The 24240-nt window shown below is 35.5% G+C and overlaps 1 protein-coding gene and 1 pseudogene across 7 annotated transcripts in view; both read right to left on the bottom strand.

Annotated features, from left to right (window-relative positions):
* Positions 1-24240, bottom strand: part of LOC149555162 (sugar transporter ERD6-like 6) — a 47332-nt gene that overhangs the window by 2135 nt on the left and 20957 nt on the right. For 2 of the 7 annotated variants that reach the window (XM_089829200.1, XM_089829199.1), the window contains exon 3: positions 15765-17306. The exons of 3 other annotated variants lie outside the window; for them this stretch is intronic. In XM_089829200.1, coding sequence (XP_089685326.1) covers positions 16672-17304 — 633 coding nt within the window. In that variant the 5' untranslated portion in view covers positions 17305-17306 and the 3' untranslated portion in view covers positions 15765-16671. Of the gene's footprint in view, positions 1-14088; positions 14463-15764; positions 17307-24240 lie in introns of those variants that run through there. 2 more of the 7 variants (XM_089829205.1, XM_089829204.1) reach the window with 2 other exon arrangements.
* Positions 15765-16611, bottom strand: LOC149555163 (putative WRKY transcription factor 11 pseudogene; annotated as a pseudogene).

Genomic DNA, 24240 nt, shown 5'->3' with positions numbered 1-24240 from the left:
ATTATGATCTTTTTTTATGTTGTTTGGCACCTAACTAAGGCAAAGTTGGCTAAACCCAGTAGTAGGTTTCTTCCCCTAATAACAATAAAAATGCCAAATTTCAATGATATGGAGATTTAATGTGCTTCATTCAATAAGGATTATATTTATAGAGAAATATTTTTGTCTTTGTTTTTTATTAAAGAAAACAAGTTTTGAAGGATGTATGAAACCCTATACGGATCAAACAATTTTCAATGAAGCCCAAACAAAAAATACAACATTCCTAAGGTGAAACAGGTCACCCACCAAAAACAAGGTGCCCAGGGTGGCCTCACAAATAACACATGGACTACTACCACCTAAACAGGTTTTAAATAGGATCCTAAAACCCTATGGTTGCAAAAGAAGACAATTAGTCCTTAACCATGTCAAACCACAAAGAAACAACATGCTAATAGGGTTGGGAGAACCAAACAAAAAGGGACAACCTCAAAAAGAACAGGTGAGCAATAGGTTAAGAAAATCAAGCCTCAAGATTTACATTTCGGTCTCGTCTTTTGAGAACATAAAGACATATCAAACGATGGAATGGAGGGCTTGACCTTTTTTCCTTTTACTGTTTTCCATCCATCCTCCACCATCCCAGTAGCCTTCTACCATGCAAAGTCATCCACTCCATAACCAGTGCCCAAAACCCTCATAGCGGGAGAAGAAATACCACCACCACACGAAATCTAGACCACACTACTAGGATGGACAATAGCTCCATCCTGAGACAAAGCCATAAGAGGGGCAAAATTTGAATCAATAGTTGATGCCTCTGAAGGAGTGACATCTGTATTGGTCACCGCCATAGGGGTAACATTTAAATCATTAGCAACAACAACAGAATCCACCACCAAAGAGTCCTAAGAAGAATCAATCAACCCAACCCCAACAGAGAAAGCTTTATGAACCATGTAGTGATCATTCGAAATGCCCATCCACCAAGAAGGTGACTTCTTTGATCTACCCTTTCAGCGAGGCAGCGCGCAGCGAGGTGGCCGATCTTATGGAATTTCCTACATCTAAAGGGAATACCCTCATGATCAAGAAGTTGAATCCAAGATCCATTAGGAGAGGCCAACTTAATCATTTATGGGAACCCCTTGGAGATGTTTATCTCCACTGGAATGCGAGCATACATCATTGGAAACACATTAGATGATGCGATATCAATTAGCAAAAAATCTTCGAGGGCCTCCCCCACAGCCTCTAGGATAGAATCTAGCCATAAGTGAAAGGGAAGAATAGGAGACCTTACCCACAAAGGAATCTTATCAAAGGATTAAATCAACATATCAAAATCCACATACCAAGGTTTGGCCATCAAGGGGAACCTCTCCTCCCAAGAGAAACCACGGCACAAGATGACATTTGTATCTTTAGTAGTAGAAAATTTCACAATGAAAAAGCCCCTTGCCACAAGGCAAATTTGGACTAAATCCAAAATGATAGGCTCCAAATATGTGGAAATCCAAGCATGCACATCCAACAAAGAGGGCCAAAAACCCCTAAAACAAAAAATAGCAGCTATAGAGGAGAAGTCCACCACATAAGTGGAAATCTCATCAACAATACCATACTCTAGATTGATCATAATCAGGTTACTTATAGCAATAGGTACAGTAGTACAGGGCCTCAAATGCATAGCCTGACTACCAAGACCAGCCTCATAGGCAGCCACATCAACATAAGAAATGGTTAATCTACCCACAACACTAGGGGGATGGAGAGCCACCCCAATAGGAACCACAGGAGAAGCCCCAGCTTGAAACATAGTAGAGAGACCGCCCCTCGCCATGGGCAAAGGACGAAACCCTACCCCAATGGCCACCTAAGAAAGGGTGGGAGAAGACTAGCAAACACACCCAACAAGGGCATCTCCGTCAAAGGAAGAAGTGGGAGTGGACAAAGTGGGAGCAGACGCGGGAGGCATCGTGAGAAAGTTTTTATGTTTTTATATTTTTATTTTTGTTATTTAGCAAAAATTAATCAAATTTTGTACATTATATCACTTATCAAATCTTTTGGACTATCACATCCCACAATCACTTATTAATGGAACTCTTTTTAAAAATTTGCAAAGTTGGGTTTACGTGCCAAACCACATATCACGATCTTTATATTTTAAGCCAATAACATGATTGCTCATCATATACCATTAATATAATATTAAGAGATTGAAATGGCTTCATGCACACAAAAAAAAAAAGAATTGGAATTACATGGACTAAGAAAGTGATGAATATTGTTATTGTGTTTGAACATTTGTTTGTAAGAATGAACTAGAACCTAATATGACTAATTGAGTTGACTAAGACAAGCTAAATAATACACTATTTGGCTTACATGATTATGATCTAAAGAAATGATAGGTATATATTAAAAATGAATAAATGTGGGTTTCATTATATTTTCACACAAGAGGTATTGATTGGGGGAGGCATAATCTTGAGGAGATTCATTACAACTATGTTGCTTAATCATTGGATCTTATGACCACCCTTAAACATCACACATTAAGGAAAAATTAAGCTCACAAAAAGTAAGTCAACCTTGATTTTTTAACACTCTTAGCCTAGGAGTCAAGTCTTAGTGTGATGTTTAAGTCATTCGTGACCTCACTAGATTAATTTCACCCTACTTCTTGATGTCCTAAAGCATTAACCCATTTACCAATAACACGGGGTAGGGTTTGACATGGAATTTTATGAGAAATAATCAATTAAATATGGGCATGTTAACATTCAAGAATGACTCCTAGTTTTCATTAGATTTGTGCTCAATATAAGTGTTAAATAAGGAAACATCTTACCATTAGGCATATTTTTATTTATTAAAATGCTAACACATCATCTCATGTAGGTTACTCCCTATGGTTGGCTTGTCCACTTTTCTCAAAAGGTCTTGGTGAGGGTAATTTTTCTACTTCAACCTTTTGCAAGTTGACAATTACAAAGTCATTTTTGCAGGAGTTGGCTATGCTAGAAACAAAAGGCATGTGACAAGGCTTATAAAATTTTAAATTTTAATTTAATTATTAAGTTTAAATTAAAAGTCTTGTCATACACCCAGTCTTGACAATTTAACAAAAGGCATACACATTATCAGGGCAACATACTCCAAGCCACCAATTCTATGAGAGCTAAGTATGAGCAATTTCAGGTTACATTGTTAAATAAAAAGTAAATGGTTGGTATAAGTTGGAAATGGATTAGAGTGACTTTCTATTTTTTTGTTCATGTCTTTTGGGTACATCTTCACATAAAAAAAGTTTTTTATGTATTTCTAGCCTTTTGCCTTTGAAAAGTCCTTGCACACTTTGAATATATCATACTAGTTACTATGAGTCTATGGTTTGTCATTTTGGAAAGCTCTTTAAACTTATACAAAGTACAATTTTCTATTGCATGTTGCACACTAATTTGAATGGGTTGTAGTAGTTTTATTAGTCGATGCTTTGTAGAAGCTCCATGTTACTTACACCAAGTACAACTTTCTATCACTTGTGGTATAGTACATAGATTTGTGGTAATTTATGTAATTGTTTGTTTCACATTAATCACTTGTGGTATAGTACATAGATTTGTGGTAATTTATGTAATTGTTTGTTCCACATTACTAGGGTTATTTATTATGATACAAAATTGGTAATTCTTGTGTGTGATTTTTTTAATAATAATTAATGTAACTTGATTATATTTTCAAAAAGATAAAGCTTTCTCTATAATAGGAAGACTTTCATCTTTCTCTAAACTATAGCCCTAGGTGGATTACATTAGTTTCTGAATTTATGCTAATGGAAAATGGTATTAACCATTTGATTCAATTCAATATCTATCTTCTTATGTTCATTTTATTTTCTTGTATCTACATGAGCCACCCTATTTTCTTTGTCTTTCACATTCCTAGAATGATTGATAATGTACAACTATCAGTTATATCCTTACAGCTATTCTTAGTAATTTGTTCTCCAGAAATATACAGAGGGATAGCAGTAATGACCATTACTTATGTATACAATGCATTTAAGCATTAATAAATCAAAAGAATGAAGTATGATCATACGAATAGTACAAGAAAATTATATAGATAATGATCATATAAATAATATAAGAGAAGTATGTGTGTAATGAAAATTTACCTCTAAAAATTACATCTCTCTCTCTCTCTCTCTCTCTCTCTCTCTCTCTCTCTCTCTCTCTCTCTCTCTCTCTCTCTCTCTCTCACACACACACACACACACACACACACACAACCTTCTCTCTATCTCTAACCCGTAATCCCTGGTCTTCTTCCTCTCCAACTTAAATAACCTCATCTCTCCAAACCTTAACATCCTCTCTCTTCCTCTCTCTAACTCCTAAACCCCATCTCTCTAAATCCTAAGCCTCTCTCTAACCCATTAATCCCTAAACGTCTCTCTCTCTCTCTCTCTCTCTCTCTCTCGCTCTCTCTCTCTCTCTCTCTCAACCTTAACCTCCTAACCTCATGTCTCTCAACCTTAACCTCCTCCTCCTCCTCCTCCTCCTCCTCTCTCTCTCTCTCTCTCTCTCTCTCTCTCTCTCTCTCTCTCTCACACACACACACACACACATACACATAACTTCATCTCTCAAAACCCTAACTTCCTCTCTCTCTCTAACTTTTAACCCTCTCTCTCTCTCTCATTGTCCCTAAAATTCTCTCTTTCTAATGTACATAACCTCATCTCTCTCTCTCTCTCTCTCTCTCTCTCTCTCTCTCTCTCTCTCTCTCTCTCTCCACATAACCTCATCTCTCCCAACCCTAACCTCCTATCTCTCTCTCTCTAACATATAATTCCTCTCTCGAACTCCTAAACCCCATATCTCTAAACCCTAAACCTCTCTCTAATCTCTTAACCTCTCTCTAACCTTGTATCTCTAATCATGATTAGATTTTCAAGTATGACTAGGCTGATTTTTATTTATTGTTATCTAAATTTTATTTGTACCTATTACTGAAATCAAAATGTAATGTAGTTAACATTTCTTTATAATATGTTGTATAGTAAGTTTCTTTAGCAAGATTCATTTAGTGTGTTTTGATTAAATTAGTTTTTAAATAATGTGTATATGTATATATATGTGCATGTGCAGATCTCTATTGTCACCTACCTTTTTTTCTTTGTTTATTTATTTCATCATTGTAGCATTTGGCGGTAGTGATTTTGGAGAGGTCAGTGTACATGGTTGTCCCCCTAGTGGATCATTATGTAGATCCACTAATAGTACCTAGAATAGGCAGATACTTTTCATTGAGACTCTTCAACGCTTATCAAACACACTTGATGCTATTGATCAGAGCTTACAGGCTTCATCTACCCTACAACATAGGAATAAGATGATTGTGATTAGAGATAAGTTGATCAATATGATGTACACTGTCTAGGGTTTTAACCCTTATGATAGTCTAAGTTTGGACACATTTTATAATGCTCTATCCCACAGTGTCAATGGTGGTTTGAGGTGGAGAGAGGTAGAGGAGATGGTGTTAGTGGAGAGTGCGAAGAGAACATTCTTGTTGACCTTATGGCAAAGACATATTGTCAATTAGTGCTAAAACACTTACTCATTATGAGAAGATAGAAGTGACTGAGCTACCAAACATAAGTGTCTTAATTGTTCTCATATGAACCAAGTTAATAGTGTCAACTGAGTTGATAGTATCTACCAAGCTCTAGTATAAACCGAGTCAATCTACCATTCTTATTTTAGAATAAGAACTGAGTAGGCAAAGAAGTGTGAACCGAGCCAAATGATTTTATCGAGTGATCTATATGAATCGAGCATCTAGTATCAACTGAGTGCCAAAGTTAGCCAAGTTAATAGCATTTCCCAAGCGTCTATAGTATCACCCGAGTCTCGGCACTAAGCCAACTTGGTAATTATTTTTTAAACTATTCAAGAGCTATTGTAGCCAACTTGTTAATGGGATTATTTTGGATGGATATAAATATAAGTTACTTTGTTTGTCAAAAGAAGAAGTGTGAATTGAAGAACATTGCATAGAAGCAAATATGAAAAAATTGAGTAAATAGAAGGCTACAATAAGTATACAAGAAAGGTAGAGTCTCATCTATCATAATCACGTGATAAATTTTCATCAAATGTTCTTATTCAAAAAATTAAGTTACACAACAAAGATCAATTCACTAATTCATCCTAATAGGTGCATCAGTCAAATCCTTTAACAAGGTTGGACCTAACAGTCCTTTGCAAAAAATCCCAACATAATACATCATTAATTGTATTGTATAAATCCTTTCACAAGGTGGACCTAACAGTCCTTCTTACTCTTAACCAAGTAGATCACCAAAAGTGATCAATTGTAAGCCCTAACAGGCCAACTTTATTACTGTAGTATGTGAAGCATTGTAGGTGTCATCCCCACCCTAGTTTTACCTTCTACTTGGAGGGTTTCTAGGTTACCAATTCTTCTATTTAAGTGTTATGGTGTTTTTACTTTACTGCTTTATGTTCTATGCATACAAGTAGATTAGATAATATAATAAAGTGGATTAAGAGAAAGAAGATTTAAGTGGTTCCTAATTCAACCCCCCTCTCAGTCACTTGATCAGCATTACATTTCCAACAGTTGGTATTAGAGAAAGGTTCTCTTATCATAAGTTTAGTAGCTTGAGAGCAAAGATATATACAAAGAAGAAAGAATTGAAGATATTTTCAAAGAAATAAGTTTAGATGAAGTAGATGTAGCTATAGAAGATCTACTTGGGAGGGCCTCATTCTGCAAGAAGTTAGAAAATTGAAAAGAGAACAAGAGATTCATTCAGTTAGGATATGTGAAGTTATGGAACAAAAGAACAAAGTTGGAAGTGATAAAGATATGGTAGATGAAGATAAAAGATTACTCAACACCATACTAGAAGAAAAGGACAATGAAATCCACCAGCTTTACTAAATCAGGCAGATATGATAAATCAATTAAACAGTGCAAATCAAGAAGTTGTCGATCTATGGACAAAAAATGATAGACTCAGAAATGATCTTAGAGCAGAAAAAGAAACCAATGAAAGAATGATGAGATCACATGAAAGAATGGATCAATTGGTTGATCCATCTCAGAAAAGACACAAAGGGAAAGTAGTATTGGGCTACACTGAACAAGGAGAATCATCACAGCAAGAAGCTCAAAACAACAAAAGACCTACATGTAATCATTGTGGAAAGTTAGGGCATACATCAAACAAATGTTGGAGCAATGCAAAGTCAAAGTTAAATGGTAAATGGTATACTTGTAACAAGCATGGACACAGAGCAAGTGAATGCACAAAAAAGATTAATTTTGAAGGAAAATGCTTCACATGTAACAAACAAGGTCATAAATCTTCAAAGTGCAAAGCCGAGAAATTAAAATCTATTAAACAACTTGCTAAAGCTATCTTTGGTTGGGATTACAACACATGGTACATATGTTATTTATGTGGTGAATATGGACACATTGGAGCTAACTGTATGAGGACTCAGTTCATAAAAAGGAATCCTACCAAAAGATGCTATGTATGCAAAGAACTTGATCATCTAGCAAAGAACTATATGAACCAAGCTATAGTTGAAGATGAAAAGAAAACAAAAGATGATAAAATCAAGACTCAAATGAAGCAGCAATGGGTGAGGAAATATCTAGAGAGCTCAGACCAAAATAATGAAGTTATTGACACCCAAGGTAATGAGTGGGGTGATTCAATCACCTCTATATAAGCATACAAGAAGACCACTGGAGCTATGAACAAAATCATATTCTACATCAGTTCCAATCTTTTGAGATAGGTTCCAAACCTCTACGAGCTAAGTTAAAGATTCTAAGAAATTCCAGGGCCGCGGGATCTCAAACTTAGCCAATTTTTAGGAGTCAGCTTTTGTCTTTCAGCATGGTATTCAATAGTTGAGTTGTGCTTCCTTTGCATCTTGATGTATGTGGGATCATGGTTGGCCTCTTCTGTTTTCTAGTTAACGCTTTGGTCTGTGGTGATGCTTGGAGATCTTTGGTTTTTGGTTGTAGGTTAGTCTTCGATGGCAATCTCCTTAGTCCATGTATGATGGTTGTCTTGTGTTTTCATACTTGTTTTTTTAAAAGAATCATTTGGCTTTTATCTATCCTTGTTTGAAGGATTTTCAAGCGGGGCATTACATCTATAATAGATGCACTAGGACAAATGGAAGAATCATGTCAAGTCTTGGTTATAATTGAGTTGTTAGTCTTTACCCAGTTACACTTAAAGTTTAACCGAGCAAGGTCAGACTCAACCAAGTCATTGACTCAACTGAGTGCAGTCAACTAGTCTTAACCGAGCTTCATGGTGCAATCAAGTTTGAAGACTTAACCAAGCATTCTTCACCTACATAAGTACAAAGCATTAATGAGGCCCTCAAAATTGAAAATCTAATAAAAGAAGAAATCAAAGGTTTATTTCTTTACCACGAATTTAGAGATCTAAAAGAGTATAGCATTTTTCGAGCCCCCGAGCGATTTAGAGAAAATTTGTTGTTGAAGAAAAGTTGCAAGCGAAGTTATCATCTAAAGTTATTCATCAACCAAGTGATATGGAAGCTTTATCCAACACAAAGGTCTATAAGGATTCTGAGATGTTGGTCAAAAATGTAATGCAAAGCACCCAAGTTCAAACTATATCTTGCAATTGCTAAAGAGAAGGATCCACAAGGAGCACACTCAACCATTCCTCCCAAGGTAATCCTCATTCATGATGTAAGGTCATTTTATCATTGTTCAATTCAAGAATTGGGTAATTTCAAGCTAGATCAAGCATACAATGCATTGTGTGAGAATGAAGTGTTGAAACCAAAATACAAGCATCTGGAAGTTAAGGGTTTGACCCACATCCTTCATATATAGAGGAACTTTCAAATTAAGTGGATCAAGTTTGTATTGAGTCGAGTCCATGACATGACCTTCTAGCTTGAGAAACTAGTTCCAATCACCAAGAAGATGATACATTGAATCACTGGTTACCCAATGATGGAGAAGTCCAAAGCAACCAAAACCCTAGGATGTGCATAATTGGCTAAGCTAACCCTAGTTGAATGGGACGATAGAGGCATGAAGTTGAATAACATGACTGACATGGAAATGAAGTTCCATAGCTCACGATATTTATAGTTCAAGCCGACCCAACAACGTGCCTTGTGAAGCAATTGACCTGGCATATAAAGTTGTGAAGAAGAACCTGTAACTTTGCCTCGTCAAGCTTCAAAGCGCTTAGCTGAGAAAGAACATGGAGAGCATCTAATCTTTAAGAACAATTCGTGTAAGTTTGGCTCTCTTCTTATGTGTTTATTTTTCTATGTCCAAAAATTCTTTCCATCAAAAGGACCTGTTGTATGGAAGGACACCCCCTGCTATATCATATCAATAATTTCATAGATGAAATGGGTGAGAATTTTGAAGGCATCATGCATGCATATTTTGAGAACTTATAAGAGAAGATGCAAAGTAGGTTTAGGATCCCTAAACAGTTGGTTGAACATTATGAGCAAGATATCTATTTCCCGGTTGACTATGATATAGTGCATATTGAGGTAGTCAGACCTAGGATTGCATGGGTGAAACCTCTAGCATATGAGTTGAATAGTGATAAAACCAGATAGATCATTAATGTTCTCATAAATGAACCTATAGATCCTAAATCTACCTATTTTGTAACTTATGAGGAAGCAAAAACTAGAATCTCACTTGAGATTTAGATCCCTCAAATCTTGAAGAGAGGAAAGAAAAGGTTAAAAAAACTTGAGAAGAAAATTTCCAAATCTAATTCCCCTATCATGTTTACTGAGGGTAAAGATGATGATGTAGAAGAGGAAGAAGAAGAGAAAGGTGATCATGAAGAAGAAGTAGAGGAACCTCCAAAGAAGAAGGAAAAGCCTCCATTAAGGAAATCAACAACATCTTCAACTCCTATGATCACTGCCACCAAGCCTAGGAAGGCAAGAAATAAATTGAGGCTTGAGGATGATGATGATGAAGATGAAGATAATGCTCCAATCATCTCTCTAAAAAGTCCCTCACCTACCTTTGAACAAGGATTGAAAGCATTAAGGGAAGGTAGTGGCATGGCAGACTTCAAATTCCTCAAATATGAAACCAGAGGAGGGCAGAGGTAAATTGAAGATGCATTGGTTGAGAAGATGGCCAAATGGAAATATGACCCCACTGAACTCAAAGGGAAAGCTCCTGAAACCCTACTAAAGGTTATCTCTCACCATTGGGCAAATGTAATCAAGACAGAGGACATTAGAGAACAAACTCTAAGGAAAATAATGGCAAATCTCTTTGAGAAGGAAATAAAGGAGGCAATGTCTAAATATGAAAGCACACAGACTCCTAGATTTAAAGCTTTTCAAATTTCGTCAAATAAAATAGAGAATGTTGTACAGTCCACATCCAATATGTGAAAAAACATTTTTGATATTGAAGAAGAGGGAGATCTACTAGAGGTTTGGACTATTGAAGAGTATGATCCTGAAAAAATTGCAGCAGAGGTCATGGCATCTCTCCCAACCACTCCTCCTAAGTCAACACCCGAGCTATAGCCTACTGAGTTGAACCCAATTCAACAAAGCAGTGAAGTGAAGATTATTACATCTTTACCAAGTTCCTCTCTAGTAACTAAGCAACAGGCTCCCAGGGTATTAACTGAACATCAGCTAAGGAAGGATTCGGTTATCAAAGGAAGTCATACCTTCATCAGGGGCCAAGGACAAAGAAAAATAAGAGATCATTAATGATATTCATCTTGATGAAGAGATTGTGATTCCAAATTGGGACCAATCTAATCTATCTGCCAAGAAAATGGACATATTGGGAGAACTATGAAAGAAAAGAGCCAAGCAGCAGATGTTAAGGGTAGAAAGGGACATAAGCAAAGTCCTTGAGGATATCAAAGAAATATTTTTCGATGCACCATCTATAGAGGTAAACGAAAAAAGTTCCTATCATTGAACAACTAGTTGAAATTGTGCATAAGTTCAATGAATATGCAGATGGTCAGGACAAACTTCTTAAGAAGGCTGAAAGGAAGTTTGAAAATAAAGTGCTTAACTATTGATCAAATGGAATTGCCTACTTTAATTTCTGCATTAGAAATTGTTGTTAATAATGTTATATCTTTATTTGTAAAGTTAAGTGATACAACAAACTTCACCAAGGAAATCAAGGATACACTGACTAAGATTGATATGGTATTGATGGCTAGTGTCGATAAGTTGGCACTCAACCCGAGTTCTAGCTCAAGTCATTTTACAAAAGTCAAATTTTTGACAGATCTTCAAGCATAACTATTAAGAGAAGAGGCCAGAATACGAGCAACCTTAGTAGACATTCAGGGTATGATGCTTCCCCATATGGATATTATGCAAAGAGAATGGATCATGCAAAGATACTAGTTAAGGACACAAACCTTTCAGTGGCATAACACGTGTTGAAGTTATCAACCTTGCTTCAGATAGATTTGCACATATTAAAGGTATTTTAACTAACTAGGATAAGACTATGTCTTTGATTTTGAAGGTTCATTATGATTTCCTCTCTCACTTTGGCATAACTTTTTAAATTTTTGGCATTTGTAACAAAAACAAGGGGGAAAATATATGTATATAAGAGAAAATATGTACAACATAAAGATATGTTAAAAGCAGATAAACAATTACAATTTTGAAAAATCAAAAACACAAAATTGTAACCGGGTTACAAAGTTTTCAGTTCAAACCAAGTTGCAGAATAGAGCACACACAAAGGGGAGTTTGATTGAAGGATTTTGATTTTAGATTTTGTGCATGATAAGTGTTTTGGTCACTAATGACAAAGAGGGAGATTGTTGACCTTATGACAAAGACATATTGTCAATTAGTGCTAAAATAATTAGTCATCATAAGAAGACAATAGTGACCACGCTACCAGGCAGAAGTGTGTTAACTGAGCTCATGTATTAACCAAGTTAATAGTGTCAACCGAGTTGACCATATCTACCGAGCTGTAGTGTAAACCAAGTCAAACTAGCATTCTTATTTCAAAATGAGAACTAAGAAGGTAGACTAGTGTGAACCGAGCTAGCTAAGTTTGTCAAGCGATCGATATGAACTGAGCATCCAGTATCAATTGAGAGCTAGAGTTAGCTGAGTTGACAATGTTTCTTGAGTGTCTATAGTATCACCTGAGTAAGCTATTGGACCTGAGTCTCAACACTGAGTTGACTTGGTAATTATTTTTTAAACTATTGAAGTGTTATTGTAGCCGACTTGTTAATGCAATTATTTTGGATGGATATAAATATTAGTTACTTTGTTTGTCAAAAGAAGAAGTGTGAATTGAAGAACATTGCATAGAAGCGAATATGAAAGATCAGAGTAATTAAAAGGCTACAAGGAGTATACATGAAAGGAAGAGACTCATCTATCACAATCAAGTGATCAATTTTTCTCAAACGATCTTATTTAGCAGATCAAGTTGTACAACAAAGATCAATCCATTGATTCATCCTAACAAGTGCATCAATCAAATCCTTTGACAGGGTGGACTTAACAGTCCTTTGCAAAAACTCCTAACAGAGTACATACTTAATTGTATTGTATAAATCCTTTCACAAGGTGGACCTAATATTCCTTCTTACTCTTAACTGAGTAGATCACCTCAAGTGACCAATTGTAAGTTCTAATAGACCAACTTTATTACTGCAGTACTAAAGTATTGTGGGTGTCATCCCCACCCTAGTTTTATCATCCCCACCCTAGTTTTACCTTCTACTTGGAGGGTTTATGGGTTACCAATTCTTGTGTTAAAGTGTTATGGTGTTGTTACTTTATTGTTTTATGTTCCATTCATGCAAGTATATTAGATAATATAATAAAGTAGATTAAGTGAAATAAGTTTTAAGTAGATCCTAATTCATGCAAGTCTACTGATCGAGTGCACAGATACATGACACGCTCACAATTTACACTACAAGTGGTCAGGACGGTCAGGATGGTGCATCATCTTCAGTTGATGATATGTATCATAAGGTTGACATCCCATCTCTAGCAGACATCTCCGTGGAGTCTTTAGTAGATAGTTTGAGGGCTATGAGTATATGTTTGTCTACTGATATTCTTTCAACCTATCGAGTTATTCAATTGTTGAACAAACAACCTCTTGGTGCAATGCCATCATATATGATCAGTATCTTCAATGGTAGATCAGAGGCATATGGTTTTTTAGACGTTGGAGGACATACATGTTGCAGATACAGCTTCATTGCAGACCACAGTTGAGGAGGATGTCACCCCCCTTACTAAGGCAAGTTCTTACCCACCATGAAAATCATTGTTCATAGATATGCGCATGGATCCTATTCTTGACATCTCAAATATGACCTTTAGTGATTTAGACCTGATTGACATAAGTAGACATATATTTGTAACAATGATGTCATATGTGGACTTGCAAGCATAGGACTTGCAAACACCTATGCATCCTGTATAGGAGGAAACGGGTAAAACTTTACAAACATGTCTATTTAATTGTCTATAGATATTCTATTTATTTCTAAATATAATATTATTCAATGTAGTAAATTATAAGTTGTGACATATTTGTTTGTTCTATTGCATATAGGTTGCACTTGTAGCTCATGAGGGTGGAGATGGAGAGATGCCCGTCAAGCCTAGTCATCCTGAGTCATAAGCAAATTTGATTGTGTATGTTAGTATTTATTGAATGTATACACATGGTAATGATACATTTGTTCTTATATTGTAAAGGATTTATTGTTTCTTAAAGATGATATAAAACAAAAGTATTTATTGTCTCTTAGAAACAATTCAAGTTTGTCTTTGTCTAGAGACAATGGTGTTCTTTGAGAATACGTTTTAAAATATTATCTATTATCTCTAGATATATTTTTTTTTAAAAAATTAATTTAATATGGTTTTCAACATTAATGTTTCAAAATATCAATAATAGAATATTCACTATAATTATTCCCAATATTTTATTCTAGCAAAGCACTTAACAAAATAACATAAAACTAACTTGAATCAAAAAATCACATTAATTGCATTTATTATCAATGTTGTCCTACAAAATAATGTGGGAGTTAATCCACAAGAAAAACAATGTGCCTTGAACACATTATTGAATATTGACATTTGACACTAATTTGTCAAACATTGCAACCTTATAATTTACTAGTTTAAAACTTCTTCATACAAAACATTTCCACCAAGTCCAATGGTGTTGAATAAAAGCTCTTAGGAAAAAAAAAGTGCTTCATTTTCAATATGTTGAAGTTGTAGTGTTTTTATCATGCCATATCCAAAAGGATCACTTGGAGATGCAGTAACCAAAAAAATTAACCAAACAAGAAGCATATCGCATTCTTCATTTTTTCATTTTTCTCTAGTACTCTGAAAGTTAAAAAAAAAGATGTGTAAGAATATATATAATATAACCAACCAAATGATGTTGCTCATAAATGAAAAATACTCTACCAATAGAATTAATAAATTATAAAGTACACTACAACAAATTATAGAATGAACAAATTATAAACAATATTATAGCAATATAGAATTAACAAATTATAAGTCAAATGAACAACTTTACTACAATAGAAAGTACAAAATGTATCACAAACATTTGCTAAAAATCATAATGGAGCACAAGCAACAATAAACTTATAATTTTAATGTGAAAATCACAATAAAAAGAGCAAGTATTCATTACTTGTCGGCAATAAATATAGAATCTCAACTATGCAAATCTAGAAACACTTGAAATATGTTTTAAAATGATTATCTATATAATGTATATAACGTAAACTAAAAAGTTTAAAATATATATATATATCGGAAAGGGCACTACACATTTTTAAGGAGGCATTTTTTACAAGAAAGGATAATTTATATATTGTGTCCCGCAAGCTAATGCAAGGCCTGTACGCTCTTTGACAAGTTTATAATGTCAGTACTAGCATAGCAGGCCAAACAATATCCTTCACCACCTGCAACCACTGACTAGCAGCCTCAAATTGCGAATGTCGCTAGCGGCCAACACCAACCTTGCTTCTAGCAGCTGTGACACAAGCTACCGTTGCTCTGCCTGCCAGCACATGCCCTCCTTATCGATGATCTTTTTTACAACTAATTTTCCAGGCTTACAAATAGGCAGTTATCTATTTTTTTGAGGTAGTTTGGTGGAATTTTACTCATGAATTTTTGACATGAACAAACTATTTCCCAGCAACCACAGGTGGTTCTGTGACTTTCACGGGTGGTTTTTTGGCATCTTTATGTGGTTTTCCTCTTTGAACAACCATTCGTGGTACTAGATGTTAGCCTCCTAATTTGAAAGGGTTTCAATCACCTTATGGAATGTGGAATATACCTAGGGATTAGCTACAACCCATGACAAATAAACCCTGACAGACCAATAGGACCAACTGACAAGACAAATCAGTCTTCTCCTCTTTGAACTTTGCAAGGTTCAGGCGGGTACACCTGAGATTAATCTCACTTTCTACACAATAATATACTCATTCTTAATCCCTAATAAAGAATATTGATAGCCCCTAACCATTCTAACATAGAAAACACAAAGGAATAAAAGATAGCAACTAATTATCTTTAAATCCCTTAATTTTAACCAGTAATATATAGCCGCTGATATTGTCATAAATGTCGCAAATTTTGAAGCAGTTGAGTTGGCCATTTAAAAACAATAATAATAATAACTTTTTGATTCAGATCTCTTTCAATTTTTTAGTGAATTATGACACAGGTCTCAGAAATCGTTATAACTAGCAAGGAAAATGCTAAAATATCTTCAAAAATTAGTCCTATATAATATATTCTTTCTCCATCTTCTGGCAATAGATCCAAAAACACCTCAATGGAGGTTGAACCATATCAGTTGATTGTATACCTATGCAGGATCTTCCAGATATGTTCTTTAGAGTGGACTGACTGCCATTCTTTAAGCATGCCACATACCAATCAAGAAAAGACCTCAAGTATTTACAATAAGGCATGTGATTTCAGACATAGAAAGAGAATGATTGGGCTTTCCTTCATAAGTCACAGTTAGCACGGTTGGGTGATCCAAGGCTCTCTCTACATGCTTTCTAGTAGCTCAACCTCTGACACAACTATGCTTGTAGTATTGTCTTGGATGTGGAGAACCCTTGATAGGCTTCTGACCATATTTTCTCTAAGAGTATTCATCCGATGGAATATCTGCCATCTTGACACTGATTGCAGGCACTTTGATGGTTCTTTTAACCCTGGATTTCTTGCACTTGGAGCAATGACCTCTTCCAAAAGGTCCACATGATTTTTTTCCAATGGTTTCATCATCAGATTGGGCATGACATATCTTCTTGAACTGAGACAAGGGATGCTTGCCACTGCTGAGGCACGGATGAAACAAGAACATAAGAAGAAGAGATTGGTTTCTCATGGAAACAACACTTGCATCACCAACTATGGATGACATAAATGAATTTGTAGATAGGGGAGGAGAAGAATCAATGCACTCTTTTTTATAGGCTATAGCCATAAAAATTTATTATTGTTGGTAGTGCAGGCTTACTTAAATCCATAAAGAAGTATGAGGGATTCAAAAACTTCCTCTGCACAAAAGGGAAGGAAATAGATTGAGGTTGAGACAGGCTGGGGCTGTGTGAGTGGATGGGGTTGAGGATTTAAGAGTGGCTTTGGTTGATGTCTTGAGAGAGGCTGAGGCTTTGACAGGGGATGCGGCTAAGGTCTTGATAAGAGTTTGCGAATGAGTCCTAGCAACGTGTATTGGCTTGGGAGCGGGATGGAATAGGGAATCGTTACTTCTACCAAAATCATTTCCATAAACATTGTCACTCCCATCGATAGGCCTGGTACTGTTCGTGTGACTGGTGGAAACATTAGTATCACACAAACTTGTATTGGTTTCTGCCATTGAGACTCCAGAAGATAACAATGTTGTTGATAATTGAGGCCCATTGACATTAGGCCCTCTTCTGAACCTGGCGTTCCCAGTCCTGCCAAGCAGAGACACCACTTTCTTAAACTTGTTATCTGCTGCATCTGCACCAGTGCTGCAATCCATGTCCATCTGGCTATTAGAACTCATGTTGCTACTTCCAGCAGAACTAGAGATATTACTGTATTGTTGCTGTGAGAGAAGCCTGATGAGCCTTTCCATGCTCTCCAGGCCTGTAGATGCAACTTCTCTCACATCCTCATCCTTTCTCATTCCTACAAAATTATTATTTCTACTGTTGTAATCCACCATCATCTGAACTGCTATCAATAAATAAATGAAAACAAAAAACAACCCACAAATATGAAAGGAAAAAGCCCCCAATAAGGACTTCAGTCCTAAAGTTCTCTATAGGGTTTCTTAGCACAATCTTGCATGGATCTGGAATTTCTTAGGCTCCGTTGAAAGCTCTAGAACTCCAGAAAAATACACAAGGTTATTATTACAGTCATATAAACTATGGTCATAACATGCAAACTATATTGGTAGTGCAGGTTAACTTGTAGCCTATTCAAAAGAAGCGATCACACAAATGTTGCATGAGTCAAAACTGAACTCTACTTTTAATCCTACTATTAATCCTCTACTTTTACCAATCATAATATAGCAATTGATATTGACAGGAATTTTGTGAATATTGAAATTGTTGAGTCGGGCAGTTGTTATTAAAGTCAATATAAACTAAATGGTCATAAACAGCAAACAAACTATCTTGGTAGTGCAGGTTAACTCAGCCAATTCAACAGAAACTACCATACAAATTTTGCACGAATCAAAACATAAAAATTTTGTTCCTATGATGATAGTAAGTATTCCAGAAGGCCCACATGATTTTACCTACTCAAAAAACTTGTCATTCTGTGGAACACCAAAGTGTTATCTTCTTTCTATGCCAGGGAAGTAGATATCTAGCTCAATAGATGAGATTAAAAACATTGCATGCGTGCAAGATAAATTTACATTATGGCTCCGGAAGGTTAGAGAAAAGATAGAAATAAGGTTGCATAGGATAAGCGACAGAGCACTTTCTATTTACAAAATATAAGTAAACCTAAAAAATTAATTATTTTAACCAATCAAAAAATTAGAAAGTGTATCATATTTTATTTTTAAAATTTAACCTTCTAAACTTTAGATTATTGCATTTATCTTATATTGAACTAATACCAATCGTGGACAAATGAGAACATATATTAAACTAATACCCATCGTTGACAAATGAGAACATAAATGGACTAATAAGATTTTAAACTTCCACTTTTTAACAATTTTCCTAATGCTAGTGTATATTTCGAAAGAATCTTATTCCACACTTTATCTTCTTCTCTTGCGTCACAACAGTTAGTCTAAGCCCATCAGTGAATGCAGCCATTTGGTGTCTCTCCCACTACTTAATGCTACTAGTACTGCAAAAGTTCAAAGAAGTCTGTAGAGCAAGCGTAAGCAGCCATAGTATTGCTTTTGCAGACTTTGTGGCTCATGTTCGTTTCATTTATTGTGATGTGTGCATTGCAATAAGGTCAACTAGGACTACAAGTAATGCCCACATGGTAGGTAGAGGCATTACAGTAGGGGATAGTTGATTCATTCCCAATTGAGCCATTCAACATTTGGAAAGCTTGAAGGCTAATGTGCATGTGAAACACCTATCTTTCCCAAATAGAGTTAGTGCAGATCTCCTTGTTTCTGGTGGAGATATTTGACTTGGGATTCATGATATGCAACACCCACATTGCAGAATGAACTTGTCAATAGCTGAAATCCGCAATATCAGGCCTAACAGTAGAACATTAGTTCTGTACATTATGATCTAGGGCTTTAGGGGAACGATAAGACACTGAGATCCTCTAGTACGTGGTGCCCAGATACACACTTGTGGCATCATATAAAGCAAGGTAGAAGGATTCTTTTACATTTGATGCATATTTAGTGGCATTGACTGACTATGGATTAGGTGTCTCATTCTAGTCTCATTCCGGAGACATTTCAAGGTGCTTGAGAAGACATGACTAAGCAGCTTGTATTAATATGGGAACACGTAAGAGCACCCATTATTGTTCCACTACTGAAGATTGAAGTTGTTATCTATTTGGCAATGTCGGTGATGTTTGTGAAGAGGGGTGTGCATGGTTGTGGTGATAGTGTTGGTGAAAATGTTTGGCAAGAGGCCTAAGGAAAGATATGAATGGGAGCAAATAAGGGACAATATTGATCTTGAGAACAATTCTTCTCCCATGGTTCTTGTGCAGATTCCAATGTATAATGTGAAATAGCTCTAGATCTCTAGCTTTAGTAGGATAATGCTGACCTTATAATTGGAGAATAATGCTGACCTTGACGAGTGTATGTGATGTTTTATCAGGATTCAACAGTGCATCAAAAACACTGTATAGCCCGACACACTGGAAACCACTGCCTACTTTATCTTTGTAACACATTTTTTTGCACTTTGGTTTTCCTTCAAAGAACCATCTAATTGTTTTAAGCATTTACCACAATGATATTTCTTCATTTCCTAGCAGCTATTAATGGTTCCTATTGTTTTCAATGTTTTATGTTCTTATTGGTAACCCTTAACTATGATACATTTATGTAAGATATGATTTAACAATTGCAGGCTATGAAGATCAGGTAGAAATTAAGATCTGATAGGTAGCATGCCCTGGATGTGTAGTATAGGTCTCCAGGTTAAGGAAATATGTCCTGGGAAATAATGGTAAACATTAAAAGTATAACCAACATCTTTAGAATGATCCAAATGGGGTATGGATCTATAATCCACATCTTTGGAATGATCCAAATGAGTATAGATCTACCAGTCTAGGTAATACTAGTAAACATTAACAGTTTATTCTGACTGTGTGCTATATACTATTATACACAAAACCAAATGTCTTGAGTGCAAGAAAATGCAATAAAACATTAAAGTGGCGTGAGAGGATGTTTACAAGCAACAAAGCCACTTTCATTTCTCTAACTTAGGGAAGGGAAACGATATGGATCCCATGAGTTCTGGTCAAAAATTTAAAAAATCATACATGTTTAAATAATAATTCAAAATGCTTATGATCTTGTTCTTGTTAGAACCTATTTCTTTGGACTCCTACAGATTAAGCCAATTTCAGCATTATCAGTCTCCATACCCTGAACATCCTCTTTCAAACAAGCTGTCAGACTCATGGATGGAAAATATGCAAGTTCACTAGTTGTTTTCATGTCTGGTGAGTTACACTCCAAAGTTTGAAGGGGCAAGTCCTATCAAATAACTTATAATTCTAATTCTCAGCTTCTTGTCAAAGCACTGAGAGTTTTTTGCTGGTTATAAGTTTTACATGTTTCACCCAAACTTGGCTTTTATAGGAAAACTAGGGCAGGGATTACAGGAAAACTGAAGGGATCTCAAAACTATTTTTAAAAAAAATTCTTCATTCTTGTGTTTGGTAGGTGCAAATTTAGCAGACCCGTGCCCTATAAATTCATACTTCATTTCTTGTACATTAAATTATGTGTTTCTTAAGTTGGCATTTTAGGGAGTAGTACGGCCCAGTTGAATCTTAAAAAATGAGTAAACATCTGCCATTGGGGAACCAAACAGCATGAACTGCAGATGTTAGACACTTAATGCAAGGACAACAAATGATATAACGATAAATCCGTGAATTAAGGAAGAGAGATTCTGTCAAGGCTAAGGAAGAAAAATAATTTTGGGCATAATGATGGGATTAAGTATGAACTCTTACCTAAGCATGGACGTAAGAAAGTACTAGAATAAGGTACAAAGAGATGCCACTGCTAAAAGATCAGAAAGTTGTTAAGCCGAGAGGCTTTCTACAGTGGCAGCAATCTTCAATGTAAACATTTTCCATTTTGAAAAAAATTTGAAGTTCATTTACATGTCAGAAAAATAAAATAGAAATAGATAAATCATAATTAAAATCATGAAAATTACAGAGAGGAAATGGAAGTAAAAATAAGGCAGATCAAAAGTCTCAAATCATTTCCTCGAGAAGGATATCTCTCAGCTTATTTTATATATATATATAAGCTAGTTACTTTATCATGATAAAATTAGAATGCAGGACATCGATGTAAGAAGAATAAAACTTATTAAAAGATACAAATCAATGATCTTCACTATCAAAAGCAGTGAGAAAGAGTCAATGAGAAAATAATGATGGGATTTAAGATGACTCTGACCTATGCATGGAGGTAAGAAAGCTATAGAATAAGGTACAAAGAGATGTTGCTGCATAAAGATCACAGAGTTGTTATTTTATCATGATAAAATTAGAATGTAAGACATCAATGTAATGAAGAATCAAAATCAATAAAAGATACAATTCAATGATCTTCACTGTCAAAAGCAGTGAGAAAGAGTTGTTCAATATTGGATGGTGCAATTGCAGAAAGAAATCAGTTATCAAACATCTTATCGGTCTCACAAACTCGAAGGAGCTAAAAATTTCTCAAAGTAAGGTAATTGACACCAACATTGGTTCACTTAAAGCCTTAAAGGTTTGAAAAAGTTTTCTATACTTAATATGGAGGGGGTGTCCTGTGTCTGCTTCATTCATGAATAGAATTTTAGGCTTCATTTCTTTGTTATATTTGAACATGAATTTCTATTACCCTTAGACATGCAGAGTGAATTTCTATCCTGTGTAATTTTCAAGTGAGCTATGTTGAGATACGGGTTCTTTAAGTGGTTTAGAGTTAATGTATCTGTTGATTTTAAGCTCTTTGGTTTCATTGTACATAGAATTCATCCTTAAGTAATATTTGTCAAAAAAGAAGTTTGGGATTTCTCTTTGATAAATGAAAATTTCACCTCTAACTTGGTGTATTTTGAAGCACTTTACACATCTTTTTGCATCAAATGACCCTGAAATATTTTTAGCAGCTCTGCAAGTGGCTCTTGTAAAGATTAACCCAGCAAAGCTTTACCTTAGTGGAAGATTAACAAGTGTGGTGTTATATCGACATCTTTTGCATTGTCAAAGGGATAGGGTAGTAAAGAACAAGGCCTGGGATTATTCTCATGTGTTTTAGAAAATGAGTGTGATTCCTCAGCAAGCCAGTTAGGGTCTACCCTGCATTTTGAGTTTAATAAGGATGTTACTTTGGACACTGCAAAAAATACAAGTGGTCAAAATATGGTTGGTTTACAAATTGTGCATGTTCCTGGATTGCTTCTGCAACCAAAAGATAGCATGAATCTTTTAAAGGATTTAGTATATAAATACCAGATACCTAGTGAGTTGAGATTTATCATATGGACTTGCGTCCAATATGCATGCATTTTTTCTTCAATCACCAGTCACAGGCGGTATACTTGTATCAAACTTCTACCATTTATGGAACTTGTCCAGTTCACTGATACCCATGAAGAAATAGGGGCATTTTTTCAAACGATCCAGAGTTCGTGATTGAATCAATCAAGGTCCTATAGTCTGAGGGCCTAATTCCTAACAATTTTAGGGCATTAGCTACATAGGCATTTAGTTGCCAGTTTGCAACAATATCTGCATCCCAAGAGAGGAGTTGAGTGTTGAATATTCCAAGCATAGCTAGCAATGCATTCAATCACATGTTTTTATTGAGCTTTCTCCAAAAGGTTATGATGTCATTGACTACGAAAAAAGCATGTTGAATTAATTAGTGGAAGTTGTTTTATACTTTCTCTTGGCCAATGTTACGTCATCATCAGCTTCTCCAAGTCCTAAACAAGAAACAAGGATAACTCACCAAGTCATTCGCTCACTAAATGATTTATCTACTCTAGTAAAACATGAGATCTTGGAGTAAGAGAGGTGATTGGTCTCTCTACATTCAAGAAATGTACAGAAATTCATAACTGGTGCATATAAAACAAATCCAGGGACAAGATCAAAACAAAATTCAATTTTAATCCACTGAGTGTTGACCACCTTAGACTACTTGACAATGTTTTATTGACAAAGTATTCATTTTAAGCTCAATTTGAGTGATTTCAAATCTATATGAAAGTATATGTAGAGGTCTATCTCCGTTAGAAATAGATTTTTAAAACTTGCTTGAATAATATATTAATATGCCAAATATGCTAAGGAACAACATGCATGCCAGTTTTGTTTTCAAATTCTGACCTAGACCAACATTCACGAAATTGAGTATATATATTTTTGTCTATGGATGGATTGATGTGATTCCAATTGAAGATGAAAGAAGACTAAACAATGATCTATATAAAATGTGAGTTTTAGCATTGCAAATTTAAGATAGGCAGTTAGTACTTTAGGTATAACTTTCGCATATGATATCCTAAATGAGTGATTCAATTTTTGTTGTTAAATTTCAACAATAATCCTTGGATTCAAAAGATAAGTTACTATTGTCACAGAGGTTTGCACCCTTGTCCAAAGTTTTTACCTAAGGACAACCTTGTGAAACATGGAAACAACCTCCAAGCTATGGAGCTTGAACTGTGAGGTTGAGTCTCCGATGAAGGCTGGCTTCCTTTACTATCAGGGTGCACCTAACTACTCTTGGAGAGGAAAAGGGAGAAGGAATGCATAAAAAAAAATCTACCTACTCTAGCCTAAGGGGGTGATGCACCAAAATAGAGTGTTCAAACCAATCTCTGCCCATACATGCACTATTGGACCATCATGACACCAAAGATATACACATCCAGACTTGCTTTAATCTAACAATCACATGCATATCAGAAAACCTAAATGAATGGCACAAGGAAAGAGAGGATTCACTCATATACCATTCATAGGCCAAAAGAGATATAATCATGCAAGATTGCAGATCTCTACAATACACCAATGAGAGGCAAATAGTTCTTGCACTTTACATCAATGGTTGAAGGAGATAAGGCAGAATGTCATGCAGTTCAGAGGCAAAGGGAATTTACACATGAAATTGCAGAGCAATATCAGAGAAGTCAGAGAAGGGTCGACCTTTTCAAAATCTACAAAATTTGCCTTTATAGCTCAGGCATAACTGAGATATTTTCCCATTGAAATTACTCTACAACCACTGCCATTAAGTCCTACAGAGAAGATCTAGAGAAATTCTGATCTGAGCACAGATTCAGATGCAATGAAATCTGATCTTTTTGAAACAAGGCCCTGAGAAGAGAGAAATGGCTCCATTAAACAG

This window comes from Cupressus sempervirens, chromosome 5 (assembly GCF_028749045.1).
Source record: "Cupressus sempervirens isolate cs-2001-9-10 chromosome 5, ASM2874904v1, whole genome shotgun sequence".
NCBI classification, from domain to species: Eukaryota; Viridiplantae; Streptophyta; class Pinopsida; order Cupressales; family Cupressaceae; genus Cupressus; species Cupressus sempervirens.
This window is presented reverse-complemented; position numbering and strand designations above follow the sequence as displayed.